The sequence below is a fragment of the Nymphaea colorata genome, chromosome 1 (genome assembly GCF_008831285.2).
Source record: "Nymphaea colorata isolate Beijing-Zhang1983 chromosome 1, ASM883128v2, whole genome shotgun sequence".
In the NCBI taxonomy this organism is placed as follows: Eukaryota; Viridiplantae; Streptophyta; class Magnoliopsida; order Nymphaeales; family Nymphaeaceae; genus Nymphaea; species Nymphaea colorata.
Window position 1 is genome coordinate 37418137 of NC_045138.2, and position 16418 is coordinate 37434554.

The window sequence follows — 16418 nt, forward strand, 5'->3', positions numbered from 1 at the left end:
CGCTGCTTGTTTTTCCGTTCGTCTTAAAACTTTCCGGGTAACTGCTGCATGTGAACTCTTGCATAAAACCGGTAAGTTGACAAAATAAATTGCTGCCGACGTTACTCGTCATCAGAAACTCCAAAAATGAAAATGAAGAAGAAGAAAAGATTCTTCTCCATCGGCTACTCCCCAAGAAAAGATATGAGATTAAAGAAAAGAAAGTAACTCGATTCGATTCGAGAGAAGGAAGCTAGTGAGAGAGATTGCCCGGGTTGGGAATTTCGAAACAGTCAAAACTTGGCTGGAATCTGACGTTACCGGCGTCCATAAACTCGCACAGAGACTCTCAATTGCACACATAACAGGGAAGTACGTCCTTGAAAATTTTAAAAACTTTCAGTCTTTCAATAGTTTATTTGATAAATCTCAAGCCCAGAATGAATAATGCATCTGCTATGATTCATCTACCAAGAAAGAAAACGATCTTCTTTATGAGCAACATATGATTATTGAATCTTTTAGGCTGTTGATTTATTAAGTCCTCGTAAAGAATTACATATGCATCCAAAGCAAGCGGCGTAAAACGCTGGTTCCTGTGAATTAATCATATGGAACATTGCTATGATAAATCAATCTGTACGATGACTTTGTCGACAACTTCTTTCTTTCTTTCGCCATCTCTTTCTCTCTCTAGAAAATTGAGAAATTCCATAAATTTCAGTTTTTCAACGTTTATGAGCTAATATGTCAGGTGCATGTCATTTTTAAATGTAATATAACGCTTTCTTTTTCTCCTCCCTGCAACCAATCACATGGGGACATGATCGTAAAAATGCATAAGCGTCAGTCTCACCATTCTTGGCTTTTGCCTCGCTCCCAACTACGCACACAGCTAATGCCAGCAATCCTCCAGGGCCCCACACTCCCCTCCATTAAAACCCCCCTTCTTCTTCTTCCTCTTCTCAGTCGTAACCACCGCCATAAACCACAAGCAGCAGCAGCAGCAGCAGAGAGAATGGCGTCGCCATCCAGCTCTTCGCCTCTCCTCTTCCTCTCCCTCTGCCTCTCTGCTGCGCTCCTCTTCTCCGGCGCTTCTGCCACGACCAACATAACCGGAATCCTCTCGAAGGCCGGCCAATTCTCGGTGTTGATCCAGCTTCTTAACACCACACAGGTGGGAATTCAGCTCACCAACGAGATCAACAACTCGTACCAGGGCATGACCCTCTTCGCCCCCAATGACGGCGCCTTCAACAGCCTTGAATCCGGTTTCCTCAATAACCTCACGCAGGAGAACCAGGTTAAACTTCTTATGTTCCACGTCCTCTCCAAGTTCTACACCTGGGATGACTTCAGGAGCATCAGCAACCCTGTGATCACTCAGGCATCCGGATCTGACGGCCCTTATGGCCTGAAGTTCACATACATCTCTAACCAGCAAGTGAATGTCAGCAGCGACGCCGTCACCACCACGTTCACGAATGCCGTCAACTTGACAAAGCCGCTGGCCATATACGAGATCAGCAAGGTTCTGTATCCCAAGGACAAATTCAATGCACCCCTTGCACCAGCTTCGTCGCCATCGGAACAGAATGCTACAACTAAAGCTGGGGCACCCTCTAGTGTTACATCATCTAAGGGTTCATCGTCCGATTCTTCAAAGTCAGCAGCTGCCAGCGTTCGTGGGCAGTGGAGTAATTTCATGGGGAGTCTGTTCGCAGTCGTGGGGATGGCCTGCATCGGCTTCATGATTTGAATGTAGAGTCCTGCTACGGAGGTCTGAGCATCGTGTGTATGGAATATTGTGGCTTTCTTTTTTTTTTGTTTCTGTGTTCCCTTTCTTGAGCTTCTTGTAGCCTTCGCCATTCATTGATTTGCAATATACATCTCTTTGTGGTACCATCTTCAGATTAATGTGCTTTCTTCACGTTCGTCCCATTGGGGTGGCTTTAATCTGTGCAGATCTCTGAGATTGCTACTGCAAATCTCTCTGTCACTCTCTCTCTCTCTTTCTCTTCGTGTGAAAAGCCTTGGGCACCTTCTTGACAAAAATGTATTACCGTAACATACACAGAGATATTCAGTGAAAAGAAGGGATATCCTCTGGCTTGTCCTGTTTTTCACTCACCCCCGTGTGCTCATGGCTGGTTCTTAACGATCCCACCTAAAACCAAATGCAGTATCTGCAGATCCATGCAAGAGTTTAAGCAGGTAACTTCTTCAGTGAATGAAGGCACTCACTGGTTTTTTACTGACCTGCAGAAATGTTACCAATTTTCATTATTTCAATAGAAGGCACTCACTGGTTTTTTACTGACCTGCAGAAATGTTACCAATTTTCATTATTTCAATACAAGGCACTCACTGGTTTTTTACTGACCTGCAGAAATGTTACCAATTTTCATTATTTCAATACAAGGCACTCACTGGTTTTTTACTGACCTGCAGAAATGTTACCAATTTTCATTATTTCAATACAAGGCACTCACTGGTTTTTTACTGACCTGCAGAAATGTTACCAATTTTCATTATTTTAATACGGCCTCGGTATAATAAGCGAAAAACAAGGGGACCTGTCTTCGTTAGGCTCTCATAAACCGACGGCAGATTATACAATTGATGCATGCTAGGCAAGATCTTTTATGAATGGCATGTGAAGAAGCATCAACGTGATTGAAAAAGTTGGCACCAGTTTAGCAGGGACCGTCATGGATGCCAGACTGTTTCCTTGTCAGAGAGAACTAACCACATGGGAGTCAGCACCAAAAGGATGGCGAGTGCCATATTTAGATGATAATTTCCCAGACAGAAAATAATGTATGACTCGCCAGGTCAGGATGAACAGTAGAGAAAGAAAACGAGAAAACATCAACTGAGTTTGTCATCTTCACATGACACAGGATCTGTAAAAACTTTTCAAAGTTAGGTCTCTCCCTCTGCAACTAACCGCAACAGCATCATTTAGTTTATGGGTTCTTCTAGCGAAGAAGTATATTCAGTAAGTTACACACTGTACAGATGGATAGGACTGAAACAGGCTGCTGGTTGGTGTATTTTCAATTTTGTTAAGCGACAAAAGGGAAAAAGAATTGTGGGTGGTTGATAATGAGATCACAGAGACTAACGCCTAGCAAAGGATGTGGGCCTCCATGTGGGTAGGGCCAGACTTTCCCAATTTGCAGGCTTTAGCTGTGAGGCCGCTGTTTCAATGTCTAGCATATTGTGTGATGCTCATCGTTTTCTCGACTCAACATCTTTTTGATATATTTTCTGGTGGTAGTGCTCAAATTCACAGATGTTGGCTCTTATCTTATTTTTGAACCTTAGCACCCAACTTTTTTTGTTTTCTCGTTCTTTCATTCCTCTTTATTGTGGTGTGAAATTTCCAATGTATGTCAGCTACTACATAGTTTCATCTTGTAAACACAAGGAAAGTTGATGTATGCCGCTCGAATTGGTGGTGGCGGCCTACCAGCTTCATCATAATGCGCAAAATCCCTTCACAGTGAGATGCCACTCTATTATTTGTCGTTAATGCTGTGAAAAGTCTTAATCATTGGGGATATAGAATGTGGATTTATAGATGCCCATTAGCTATAGGTTGTGGCAATATGGTGGTACAGTAAGGCAAGTTGGCATCTGCCAAGCAAGGTTAGAAATAAGGGGCCATCTTATAAAATGACTGTAGATGCTTGACTTTTTCTGAAGATATTATGCTTAGTTGTTAGACCCGCTACTGTTATAAAATTGATCTGGAGGTGTCGGCTCCAAACGAATTAGTAGGGTTCAATTATGAGCCAATATATGGGGTTTGATCCCACATGTCAGTCAGACATTGTTCCATCTTTTTAATTATTTTTCAAATATTTTTAAGATCCTTTTTATTGTTAAATATTGTTTTTCGTTTATCAGTTCATTTGTTATTAAAAATAACAAATTGTAGTTCATATACGGAAATATCTTCAATAATGCGTGTCATGATCGGTGCATTTGTTGTTTAGTTTCTTGTTTATTGTAATGAGGGTCAGTATACGGTTTTAGGGATTTCTTTTTCTTCTTCTTTTTTGGGTGATGAATTCAAACAAATCTGCGTTGCCAAGTACATAAATTATTTGAATTCAATACATTTACATCCGCAAAATTTGATCTTCTTTTTTAATTGTTCACAATAATGCGCCTGCCTTGTTGGCGATGAAAGGGATATCCTGTTTTCCATATTCCTACGATTATTTTTACATTCTTCGTAACTAATTCAGAGCTACCCCTTGCATTAACAGCTGTTTCTGGAAAATATTTTAATTTAATTCGCGAAAGAAAATGTCATTTTTTTCTCGCATCAATAATGGCTGAAGAAAATAAAACAGTAAAATTTATATGTGAAAAATCAGCCAAACAAAATCTCAACACGTAAAATACATGCAGAATCAAAATCTTTATTCTTTACATGTGCATAAAAGAAAACTCTCAATGATGTAAGAAAAGATCTGTGAAGAAGAGACATCTTGGTTGTTTTATATTAACCATAGTTTAATCTCATCTCCAGACCTGGTTTTAAACCTATTTATGGTTTAATGAGGGCTAACCTAGCTAAAAGCAGTTCAGCAAATAACTAATGTATTTTACTGATAAAAAATGCGGTTGTTTCTAGATAAGATCCACAACAGTGGAACCTATTAGCATATGTTTAGAAAAATCTTTCATTGTTTCAATTTTGTTTTTCTTAGTTGAAAGGATCTTTCTTTTGTGCTCAAAAACCACCTCAAAGTAATAGACTTCGCATTCGCCGGTGACGTAAAACTCTCAAGGCCATTCCATCACTACAACTTGCTCCAATAAATAAGAGCCTGACTTAATTATCAGACCCTTAGAATTTACATGCCTATGAATTGCTCCAATTAAATGGCACCAAATGAATGGGATCGTCATGTTTTGTGTAACTAGAATCGTTCATAGGAATGCAATTTATATGCATTACTTCTCATAATTGCAAAAAATAAATAATTCACTTTGTCAAAAAAAAAAAATCATATTTGTCGTTCAAAAGCTTGTTTTAATGCTCGATTAAATGGAAGGCGACCATGCTGAAATCAATGGTGTACCCCAACTTGGTTGAACTAATGCACAGTACAATGAATATAGAAACCATGGAAATTTCTAAGGAGTTAAGAGTAGGGGATGGAAAATTCCCTGGTCCTAAATCATCTTACCTTTTCTTGTTTCTATGATGCTAAAATATGAACGTTGTACTTTCATGGTTTTGGGTGTGCATAAAACATTCAAATCGAATATAGTCTTAATTATATCTATTTTTTTCACATTTTTAAAATCAGATTTAGATTTCAATGCAAACAAAGAAAAGTCATATAAGTACCAAAATCTAAAATTTGATTTCACAATTTGGATCCGATCTTCGGATATGAATTCTGAACAGAATCTGTTTGATTTTCAAAATATACCAGCATTGGATATAGGTTATTTATTTAAAACTAAATCCGATTGGATATTTATGTTTATCTGATCGGATGTTCGGATGTCATTTTTTAAATCTGAAGCCAATCCGATTTCTTGATTGAATATTAATTTTTTTTTTCTATATCCTAGTTTTTCAAAACAGCTCGGTCAGATATGTGGTTCAAATCAAATATATTGGCATCCCTATTCAGAATTCTAGTTCAAATCAAATGCTTTCGGAATTTGGCAACCGATAAAGTGTTACTGAAACGTTTGTGGAGGCCAGATGTGAGGAGTGGCACTACTCTATGAAATTTTCTTCCTATTGTAAGTCTGGTTCTCTGTAATACGGTTCTTTCAGCTAAGTCAATTTCCCTGCTGCTGGCTGAGTAGAAGGTTTCTGGGAACTCTTTTTTGAGGTTTTGCTTTCTGCAGTTCTTTGTTCATCCTTTCATTCTTTTTCTGTTTCTTCTTTTAACAAGTGAAAGGGTACTCTCTCCGGCTTGATTCATGGGAAGGGATCTCTGGTCTTCAATCCGACCAACATGACATCTGGTGGTACACACACAGCAGGCCTAATGGCTGTTAATTTGACGATGCCATTATCAAATTACTATATCTGCTCCTAATTTAACTGTATTATGAAGAAGCTGTTTGGCAACAGTAGTAATATGTTGTTATTGTTTTCTAAATTTTCTCAACTTACGTCAGAAAAACATCTGCTTTTCTCACTAAGTACATGTTTTTTTAATGTGAAACAAAAACTCAAGCCGCCTTTTCTATGAAAACTGGATTTAACTTTTTATAGACCTCGTTTTATAGGCCGATCGATGTCTTCTAAACATCAAAGTGAGTATATATTAATATGATAGATCAAACCAGCTAGTTGCAGTGGCATAGCCATGTGGCCTAGTGCCGGCAGTTGCCTACACAAGCTCACATAAATTGGTTTGTTACATGTCCGTGTTTCACAGTCTTTCATTAATTATTTGAAGAATTAACTCTTTTTAAAAATTTTAGAATTTGGGTTACTATATATCAGTGTCCTCAATAAAAATTTTCAGCCTTCAACCCCCAAAAGGCAAACCAGCTGATAAAGTTTTATTGTAGAAAGAATTCTTTCATTTTTCAGGTGTCTTCGACATAATATTCAAGTAGTTGGCTTTTGTAATTTAAGTGGTTTGGATCCATTTCAAGAGTAGATATGGGTTATGGGTATTACTAAAATCTTACTTTTTTAACTAAAATGTTTTTTTTAACTTGCAACATTAATTTGAGTTCTGCATCCTCAAAAAGTTCTTATGATACCAAAGCTGGTCTCTTCTAAAGAACCTTATAAATCACAAGTTTTAGCTTCAGAGAAAGATGAAAAACGTAAAATTCCAATTTAAATTGCATATAAATGTATATCCTTTATTAACCCATTTTTTAAATGTTCCCTTAGATAATTTATCGGCAGCGGGTGTTCCCAGAACTTGTCTTCTGCCGAGACGTATCTATCTTTCGCACCCTGTTCACCTCCAACAGAAAATTGTGGCTACCAAAATGCCTCATGATTCTTTGTGTGGCTTAGGAACGTTACCAGATAGGATACCACGATCTCTTTGCAGTTTGTACTGCTTGTTGTACTTGGAAAAACGTCGAAAGAAGAGGAGAGGAGCCGTTCTGGAGTGAGGAAGATTTCCAGCCATTGGAGCAATTCTTCTCTTATCTGTCTCTCCTGCATCCTCCTTCTTCTCCTCTCTAGGGGGAAAGAGGGGGGGAAAGAGAGAGATGGCCCTTGTTAGGCAACAATTCATACTGGGTGGTTGCCGCCACCAATGCCACAGCCATGATAGCAACACCAATTACAACAAGGAGGAGAAAAGAACGACGAAAATGACAAGGGGAGCGGTCAGAATCCCTCCTTCCTCCTCCTCCCAGTCTTTCGCTTCCTCATTTTCAGCATCGAGGGGACTAACAGCAGCAACAAAAGCATCGGCCGCCTCTGCTGTCTGTGTGACACTGAGCACCAGTGGCACTTCTGCGGAGGGCATCGCAGGGGACATCAGGTGGGGATGGAGCTGCTTGCAGGGGCCGAGGTCCGAGATGGAAGATGACGTTGTCGTTCGCTCCGATTCTCTTCACGGCTTCGACTATGCCGCCGTCTTCGACGGGCACGCTGGATTTTCATCGGTTCAGTTCTTGAGGTGATCCCCTCTCTCATTGGGTTTCATCACCAACGACGTTGTCGATTCCTGCTTTCTTGCCTTCTTGCTTTGGTGGTCTTCCGTTTAATGTCTATATAGTTTCTTTTTCCATTTCTGGTGGTCACTGATTAGAATTATAGAATCGAACAGAATGAAACTAAAAAATTAACACGACTAGATTTAGTTCATAGTTTAATGTTTCAGTGGATTCATCGCCATCCACCTTTATCAACAAGAGGAGAGACCGATCCATGATAAAACATCAACTTACATGAACAAGAGAAAGAAGACAGTCCATCGTCCGAATCAGTTGGAAAGAACATGTAGGATGTGCAAAGAATAACGAGGCAGTTAATTCTGTTACCAATCAAAATTGGACACTAAATTAGACACTATATGTAGGGCGAAAGCTCAAGCATGCTTGGACCTGGGATATACGCTCTGGTTTTGTTTATAACAGCTTGATAAAGTCAGCCAAAGTTAATCAGGAATTTTGTCTGAAATATTAAAATGTGTTGTCCTTTGGCTTTTAGTCTATCTCAATGGAACTGCATAAAAATATATATTCATGCAAAAAATGCGTAGAGAAAGCTTACTACATGCATATAATACATAAGCATAAATTTGCTCCAATATGTGTCTGCAGTCTGCACTAACCTTTGAACGACGCTTGCTTTGCTAGTTTCAGGTTAACCGTTTCTCAAATCTACGGAACTTTAACTCATTCACTTACGAGAACTGCACTTCGTAAAAAGATATGAAGCATTTGAGACCTCATTTTCTGCCTTGTTATTACACTCAGGGATGAATTGTACAAGGAGTGTTCTGCATCTTTGCAAGGGGGATTGCTTCTGAAACGTAAAGATTTCACTACCCTAAGTAAAGCAATACAGACAGCTTTTGCGAATGCTGATTCAAAATTACTGAATTGGTGAATATTCTATGTGCGATATAAATGGGATACTTTACATTTTAAATGCACTACTTGTTCGCTTGAAAAGCCATGGTATTTGTGATATTTCCTATAGGCTGGAGGAAGTTGGGACAGACATTGATTCTGGTTCAACAGCTACAGTAATGTTTGTAGGAGGTGACATGCTGATCATTTCACATGTTGGTGATTCATCTGTGGTATTTGCCCAACTACCTACATTTACTTTTTATGCCACAGCTCTTTGTGTCTAACTTGTTCATGTAGAACTCTCTCTGCCAGAGTAATCCTCTAATGTATTGTATGCAGCGTCAGAATGTTTTTGCTTTTCTGACTAATGCATCATTTATTGCAGGTTCTATCACGTTCTGGAAAAACTGAAGTTCTTACCAGTCCTCACCGTCCATATGGCAGTAGCAAAACTTCTTTACAAGAGATAAAAAGAATCAAAGAAGCTGGTGGATGGGTACGCTTCTTGTCTCTATTTTCGTTTACCCATTTATGTGATAGTGCTTCTTGTCTTCAGTCTCCTCACTGCATCCTCAAGAGCTGTCTGTGGTTGAGCAATGTTCTTGTGAACATGATTCGTATGTATAATAGTTTCTTTCTGTCTTCTATCAGCTGGTTAAAATCACTGAAGCTAATATACCGTTTAGGAATTCAAGCCACATCCAGTAATTCAATAATTTTGTTTGACATTGGTTGTCCAGTTTCCAACTGGAGAAATTTCCTTCCCCTCGTGTATCATACAGGAGATTTTTCTTTTTTCTGGTGAAAGATTCCAGAAACAGGGAGAATGATATATGTCAAAACCTGTTTTTGATAGGTCTTTGGTTGTTTTATGTCGTTGTGGAAAAAATCAACTAAGGTGACTGTCACCATAAATTGGAAATAATGCATGTGCGAGGCCCTAATTCACAAAGAAATGTAACAGAAGTAGATATGGGTCGGGCAGAAATGTAGGAGAAGTAGATTTGGCTCAGGATAACGGCCAATCGAAGAACACTTGGACAACAATACGACTGTCATGAGGCCATGCTGCTGACTTGCTGATGCAGAGGCAATAAGTGGGATGTTTGAATTTTCTTTGTAATGCGACTCATGTTTCTTTTATTAGCTGAACTTGCTGTATAAACTTTCTTATGGACTTCTAGGTTGTGGATGGACGGATTTGTGGTGAGATATCTGTTTCTCGTTCATTTGGAGATATACGTTTCAAGACAAAGAAAAATGAGTAAGTTTCTTAAAGCTTGACTAGACCAAACAAATTACAAAGTGCTTGTATTCATGTAGCTAGATACTTGTGCCTCTTCTAATCAGTCCACTTCTTTACTCTAAAGGATGTTGGAGAAAGGAGTTGAAGAAGGAAGATGGACAAGAAAATTTATTTCCCGGTAATTATGATTTGACATTTTTATGTGAATTTATTCAGCGTAGGATTTTGTCATGTCCATGATTAAAAGAAAAACTCATTTATCACATGAAACTGTTAAGCTTTTCCTACGGGTAGATTATTAAAAATGAAAAGTTTTATGAGGAAAGGGGAACTACAATGTTTTTGCACTACAATGGAAAGTCCTAATGCATAAGAAGGTGCACTTATTTGTGTGTGTGCATGGATAAAAAAATTTTGGATGCCAAATCAAAATGGTACTTCCTGTTCATGGTTAACAGGTAGGCAATAGCTGCAATACTAAAACAAGGACAATAAAGGCTCACATTATCTACTTAAACTTGTTCGCAAGACAATATGATATATTTGCAGGTAGATTTTTCCATTAAGCTTTTTATGTTTATATTCTTATTTAGTAGCTAATGATGATGATTAAATAGGTGACAATTTAACAAGCAGGTCTGTGACTCCGTAGAAACCATCAGAAGCAAAAACAAATGGCAATTTTATCTGGTTTCTCTTCTAATAGCTCAAACTACTAGCTATGGGGCAGGGAAAACTTTCGGCTGATTTTTTATTTATTTTATTTTCTTTCCAGGGTGAAAATGAATGGTGACTGGGTTACTGCTACTCCAGACATATACCAAGTAGCTCTTGGCATGGACGCAGAATTTTTAATCCTGGCATCAGATGGCCTCTGGGATTACATGAGCTGGTTTGCAAAGTCAAACATGTTGAACTCTTTTAGTCATATAATTTTTTTGGTCACCAATATTTTCCTGTTGATGCTTTCAGTTCAGATGCTGTACGATTTGTTAGAAATCAACTTTGTCAGCATGGTGATGTTCAGGCAAGTATTTTGGTGGCTCCCGTTTTCTGCTGAAATATTAAGCAATGACTGACCTGCATTTCATTTCTCTTGCAGTCCGCTTGTGAAGCTCTGGCCCTTGCTGCCTTGGTACTTGAACATACATATCTAGTTTTGAGTTCATATAATGCATATGTTTCATCCCTTTTCTCACTAGGAAAATGCTCAATTATGTTTCTCAGAATCGAAAATCGCAGGACAATGTAAGTGTTGTTATTGCGGATTTAGGGTACGTGATCACCCCAAGCCTCTAGCTTCAGCATCAATTTTTTTCTTCAAGAAGCTTGAATATATGTTGCTATGAGCAGGATGTTAATGCTGGTCGTTGTGAGTGACTCTAGGAATCAAAGAAAATATCTAAATTAAAATGGTCTCCTGGACTTCATAAAGCTTATAACTGCATTTTGTATAACATCATCATTCACAATATCAGGCTTGGTCCTATTGGTTATAAATAGGCATGTACATAATGTCATAATTTAGATAATTGCATGCCTTCTACCATGCATGTTACTCTACTAATGCTTTTTTATATCATTCTTGGTGAGTGAAGTATGACCTCATTGCGTTTGCAGAAGAACGAATTGGCAGGCAATGCCTCCTGATCAAGAACAAGTGAACATCTTCATTGAATTCAGCCAAGCTTTTGCTACTATAGGCATAGTATCATTGGGAATCTGGTTGTCACATCAGTTTGTTGCATGAAGTTGCAGCCTTTAAGATATGGATGTAGACAACATGCAAAGATCCCGACATCATCTTTGTAAATCATTATATCCATAGACATTCTAAAGATAATGTGAAATCATATTCCATTGAGCAATCTTTGTTCAGAGGGCAGATGTTGTTTAAGGAGTGACCTCATGTGTATATCCAGCCAGAAACTAGTGTTAACCACTAGTCATGATTATCAAAGTTGCGTTGGATGATTACAGCCTTGATTATATGCTATGTCTTTCTATTCATCGACTTGAGCCACTATTCTGGTATTAGAATCTCTCTCTCTCTCTCTCTCTCTCTCTCTCTCTCTCTCTCTCCCTGCATACAAATTCAAACATCATGTAAGGAAAACTAACCAGCCACACGAAGATAAAAAGGAAGTCTGTGTCGCTGTTTTCCAAAGTTTCTAACTGTTAAGAAGTGCAGTCATTTCCACAAGCACAGAGGACGGAAAATGTAGGTTATTCGAGTTTGAAAAGCTCCAAGCCGATGCCTATGAAAGATCGAGCTTATAGACTTATAATATGGGTACAAAACCGCCTTTACATGTTCGCTGTAGATATCCAATACAGTTGTCTCGTTTAATAATATACACGTTCGCTGTAGATATGAGAAGTAAGATTTAAGCTTTGGAGCATGGCTTCCCCTTGCTTGTTGAAGACTATTGTTGAGATTCCGCCATTATTTATGTCAATTGCACGAAACCTGCAATGCCCAATTATGTACAAGAACATCAAACATTGTAAGAGTTTCTAAAGTTTCATCATTTGTGATTGACAAACAAATCAAACAGCGGATAGTTTACCTCTCAGGAGCCAAACCAAGTGCTGTACAAATCAATGCACGCAAAATTGACTTGTGAGTGACAACCAAGAAACTTTCTCCCTGTCAAATATGCAGTTGGGGGCACTTATGTTTAAAGCCAAATAGAAAAACTAGATGGTGTAACACGAAACTGAGAGTGGTGCAAGCAGCTTACAGGAGTAACCAAGATTTCCTTCCAGGCTTCTTTAGCAGTTAACCACAGATCTCGAACAGGATAGATCCCATTCACCTTAAAGTTAGCAGGGTCCTCCCTCCATGCGTTGTATAGCTCAGGGTATTCCCTTTTAGCATCGACTGCCTCCAAATGTAAAACGCATCATTCATCAGTTTATAAGAATGTGAAAAAAAACAGATCCCTTTTAGCCAAGGAAATAGTATACAGACCATTTTTCATTCCCTCAAGAAAGTATAAGTTTGCCTCTTTCAGTGAATCGAGGAAAATAAGTGGTTCTTCCCTTTCTTGCCATATAAGCTCAGCACTCCGCTGTATTAAGGACCTAGCATTAAGGATTGTAAATAAAACCCAACTGATATATGCGTCTGGCGGAAAGGAGGAAAAAGGATCCAAAAAAGTTAAAACCAAGAACAATCAACGACAAAGTGACCACTTTTAAAAGCTTTGAAGCACCAAGCAGTGTTCGAACCTTTGCACGTGAGATTGGACTAGAGAAACAACAGTCGAAACTTAAATTGGATAATGCATGTCGGCACATCTCGGCCTGCTTTTCTCCAGCATCTGTTAGGATGGACAGATTTGAACTTCCCTGAAACAGATGATTTGAAATGTTGAACAGTTCAGTTCAGACAAAGAGAGAGAGTACTAGTATTAATAGAGCCCGATAATGTTAAATTCCTCATCTTCATGCTAGCAGAATTAATTACTAAGCTATTAGTTAGGTCATGCTTAACTGATCTGAGCAATTACTACTGTACAGGCAACATTTTACTGATTACGAAAGTATTCTGCTACCAATACGTTCGATAACTGAGGCAGGTTTTGCCTGAACCCAGCTCCTAACCGTATGACCAAATGCTTCCAACCCTCTTGCAGGATACTCAGACTGCTAAACCTATTCTTTGAAAATCAGGAAGATTCAAGAGTCTCCAGTGCTGCCTAATAGATGAAATGCGACAGAAAATTCCCTTCTTCCCAGCAGAAGGGAAGTCCTAGAAGTCAATCGAACTTCTTACAGGAAATATATAATCTCTAAGCAGCCTGCTCTGATGAACAACAAAAGAAAGACAGAAAACAATCCATATCTTTCTCTTCAAACTTCCAAAGCCCTACACCTGAAAGCTTCGCAACCTGATAAGCCACTCTCTCTGCTGGCTGTCACTTAAGAGGGGCTACATACGAAACAACAGTATTTTAAAGGTTGACTTCCCGGGTCATCTGCCTACATATGTTGGCCTGACTGTGGGAGTGACTAGTTGAACAGAGTCCGATCTCAGGTTTCCAGTTCTCAAAGAGCAACTGCAAGCTGGTTGCCGTCCTATTAGACTTTTTGTTTGAAGTGGGTGGATTAAAATACATTTTTTCATATCAGGCTGTAACTTTGCATGACCCTGTTCGTGAATAGTCACAACAAGAAAAATTTTCCGCTACTTTGTGACAATCCACAATGGGTGAGAAAAGAGATAACTTAATATAGCCATATGTCTACCTTGTAAAATTTGTTGATGTTAATGCATTTTTCAGGACATTTGACAGAGATGACGAATGTGCCACGTTTTCTGCCAATATATAGATGACAATCATAGAAAGCAGAAATTATGATGGATTTACCAAGGCTTTATTGACATGGGATTCTCGAATTAAGATGGGTAACACACCTGAATTCTGCTTTCGGCATTCCAGGAGCTGAGGCCATGCCTGACAATGGTGACCTTTTTTGAGTTGGTCAATCGTCCAGAGACAAGTGATGTCGTCGCTCCTTTGAAATCATATGCATTGCCAGTAAGTGAGGCACGTTTTTCTACAGCTTCTGCAGCACGGACATCTTCTTTTGGTTCTTGAGACACAAGAACATCTACAGCACCTGAATAATAATCACCGGATGTGACGAAATCAGAAAAAATACAGGCCATAGCATAATGTCAAACATCCACTTGAATATATCGTAAACTATGAGTCAAAGTGATAGCTAGTACAAATGGAAAATTAGGAAAAAGGCTTTCTGTAACTGCTTTTCATTCACGGGTTCAGGCTAAGAGATTTTAGAGATTACAGGAAGTACTTAGGTTTAAAGGAACTGACTGTTTCCTATTATCAAATAACAAATTCTTTGAGGTGGAAGAGCAATAAACTAAACTACAGTGGCGTCAATGAACTAAGAAGCAGGGTGCCTCCCAAAAAAAAAATGCTCTTACTCTCTATTTGAAAGAGTTTACCTGTCAATAACATTTAAATAATTCCATTAAAACACCAAGAACTATGGCATCATGAAAACATCCTTAAAGGATTTAGACATCTAATCAAGTGGGACATGTTATTCAATTATGGAACCATGTTCATCGGGGGCAACAAACAACTGGAAACAGTTCCAGTGTTGAAGAAAAAGAGAATGTTCTTATGTAACAATTGTTCATCGGGGTGAACAAACTAGAGTCCCCACAAAAAGCTAATAAAAATTGTTCCACTATTGAAGCAAAGCAGAACTGTATCGACTAGTGGATAAAAAGTTCCTTGTCAAAGTTAGTGAACTAAAATCCCGATTCCAAAAGAAGTATTTTATCGAGTGAACCTGGTTATCCATAAACTAAGATAAATTGGGAGACTGCGTCCGCTGTTCATGATGTAATTCATAATTCGTTGCAGGCTTTTTGCATAAACTGTTTCACCAAAACACACTGCCAAACATACTAGAAGAGTGAACATTACCGTCACCTGAAGTAGCCTTTGTTGCAACAGATGATGAAGCGGGAGAAGAGACGCGTAGAGCATGGCATGTAATCTGGGTCGGAGGAGGAGGAGAAGAAAAGCGCCATCTTTGGTGGTTGTGAACGCAGTAAGGCACCTGCTGGGCTATGTCACTAACCCACCACCTAAAATCCGCTGTTCCAAATTGAACCAACAATCCACCACCCATCCTGAACGCCAAAAACTCCCAAGGAAAATGATGCTAACCACAAAAAGAAGAAACAAAGAACCTCAAATTCTCCCTCATACAGGGAAATTAGTGAGAATCCAGACGAAACTTCGCAACCCAATTCAAGAGAAACTCCTGCAACTCAACTGAAGAGGAACTTTTGGAACAAAATTGGAGGAGGACATAAGCAGGTATCCTAGGTGTAGGGAGCAAAAGCATGAGCCGTGAAAGACAAGGATGATGGAGATTCGTGAGGCCGAGGTTTGAGTCAGGTGGGTAGATCATCCCAAGCTCATCGGAAAGCATGTGGATGTGCAGGCCGAAGGTATTTCAGAATATTCGGTTCTTGCACCTCATGGATAATTAATCTACCCATCCTCTTCGTTTCTGGGAAGAAAATATCTTGGGTCATCACTCACTCTCTCATTGTGATCGATTGTAATTTATGCATGTTATAGACCAAGCTTGCCCCACCCTAAATTTGAAATGGCTTAGCTCAAGTTCTGATTGACTTGTTTCTTCGAGTATGTTCGTTGCTCAGCTTTGAGGTCGGAGTTGATCTGAGACCACTGACAATGTCTGGTTCAAGGATCTAAGGTCTGACTTTTTCACCTTTTCTTCTATGAACCAGAGTTGAGGCTCCAGATACTTGGTGTAGATCTGAAATTCACAGTACTGAAATCCACTGTTTATTTAAACAGTGAGTCCTGCAGATAATTTTAGGGAAGGTTTAAGATTACCAAATTTGACGCATTCCACTGAATGAATTGGGATTTCAAAAAAAAAAAAAAATCGAATTTATGCCTGATTACCCTAAAGTTGTGGATCTACCAGTGCTCCAGTTACTTAAGATTCAGATGCGGACTGGATGTTTGAATATTAATTGGCATAACAAATCCAAGCGCAAACCCAAATATTAAACTAATAAATTTACAGTTCATTCCCTCCACCTTAAAATGTTTCGACATTA

General features: G+C 39.0%; 3 protein-coding genes across 5 annotated transcripts; 2 read left to right on the top strand and 1 right to left on the bottom strand.

Moving 5' to 3' along the window:
* Window positions 1–929: 929 nt before the first annotated feature.
* LOC116255524 (fasciclin-like arabinogalactan protein 13) lies at window positions 930–1884 on the top strand. Its single transcript, XM_031631383.2, has one exon. The coding sequence runs from the start codon at window positions 998–1000 to the stop codon at window positions 1736–1738; it is 741 nt and encodes a 246-aa protein (XP_031487243.1). The 5' UTR covers window positions 930–997; the 3' UTR covers window positions 1739–1884.
* A 5045-nt stretch (window positions 1885–6929) lies between these two features.
* LOC116255498 (probable protein phosphatase 2C 5) lies at window positions 6930–11779 on the top strand. 2 transcript variants are annotated; one of them, XM_031631345.2, is made up of 11 exons: window positions 6932–7622; window positions 8425–8553; window positions 8651–8753; window positions 8909–9019; window positions 9708–9787; window positions 9894–9947; window positions 10545–10661; window positions 10742–10796; window positions 10872–10904; window positions 10997–11043; window positions 11390–11779. In XM_031631345.2, the coding sequence occupies exons 1-11, from the start codon at window positions 7207–7209 to the stop codon at window positions 11517–11519; spliced, it is 1275 nt and encodes a 424-aa protein (XP_031487205.1). In that variant the 5' UTR covers window positions 6932–7206; the 3' UTR covers window positions 11520–11779. The 2 variants fall into 2 exon arrangements, with proteins under 2 accessions (XP_031487211.1, XP_031487205.1); XM_031631351.2 differs by lacking the exon at window positions 8425–8553 and having other exon boundaries at window positions 6930–7622.
* Window positions 11780–11904: 125 nt separating this feature from the next.
* Window positions 11905–15861, bottom strand: LOC116255510 (probable 2-carboxy-D-arabinitol-1-phosphatase). Of its 2 annotated transcripts, none has more exons than XM_031631370.2 (7): window positions 15247–15861; window positions 14193–14398; window positions 13004–13123; window positions 12744–12843; window positions 12514–12653; window positions 12340–12419; window positions 11905–12239 (listed from the first exon to the last, which is right to left on the bottom strand). In XM_031631370.2, exons 1-7 carry the CDS (start codon window positions 15446–15448, stop codon window positions 12116–12118), a joined length of 972 nt encoding a protein of 323 aa, XP_031487230.1. In that variant the 5' UTR covers window positions 15449–15861; the 3' UTR covers window positions 11905–12115. The 2 variants fall into 2 exon arrangements, with proteins under 2 accessions (XP_031487230.1, XP_031487222.1); XM_031631362.2 differs by having other exon boundaries at window positions 15241–15860.
* Between the last annotated feature and the right edge of the window lie 557 nt (window positions 15862–16418).

Coding starts and splice junctions, on each gene's coding strand:
- LOC116255498 (XM_031631345.2), top strand. CDS start 7,207: ATGGCCCTTGTTAGGCAACAATTCATACTGGGTGGTTGCCGCCACCAA. Junction 9,788..9,893: donor TTCAAGACAAAGAAAAATGA/GTAAGTTTCTTA, acceptor TTTACTCTAAAG/GATGTTGGAGAAAGGAGTTG. Junction 11,044..11,389: donor GTTGTTATTGCGGATTTAGG/GTACGTGATCAC, acceptor TTGCGTTTGCAG/AAGAACGAATTGGCAGGCAA.
- LOC116255510 (XM_031631362.2), bottom strand. CDS start 15,448: ATGGGTGGTGGATTGTTGGTTCAATTTGGAACAGCGGATTTTAGGTGG. Junction 14,399..15,240: donor AAAGGCTACTTCAGGTGACG/GTAATGTTCACT, acceptor ATTATTATTCAG/GTGCTGTAGATGTTCTTGTG. Junction 12,420..12,513: donor AGGAAATCTTGGTTACTCCT/GTAAGCTGCTTG, acceptor CATATTTGACAG/GGAGAAAGTTTCTTGGTTGT.
- LOC116255524 (XM_031631383.2), top strand. CDS start 998: ATGGCGTCGCCATCCAGCTCTTCGCCTCTCCTCTTCCTCTCCCTCTGC.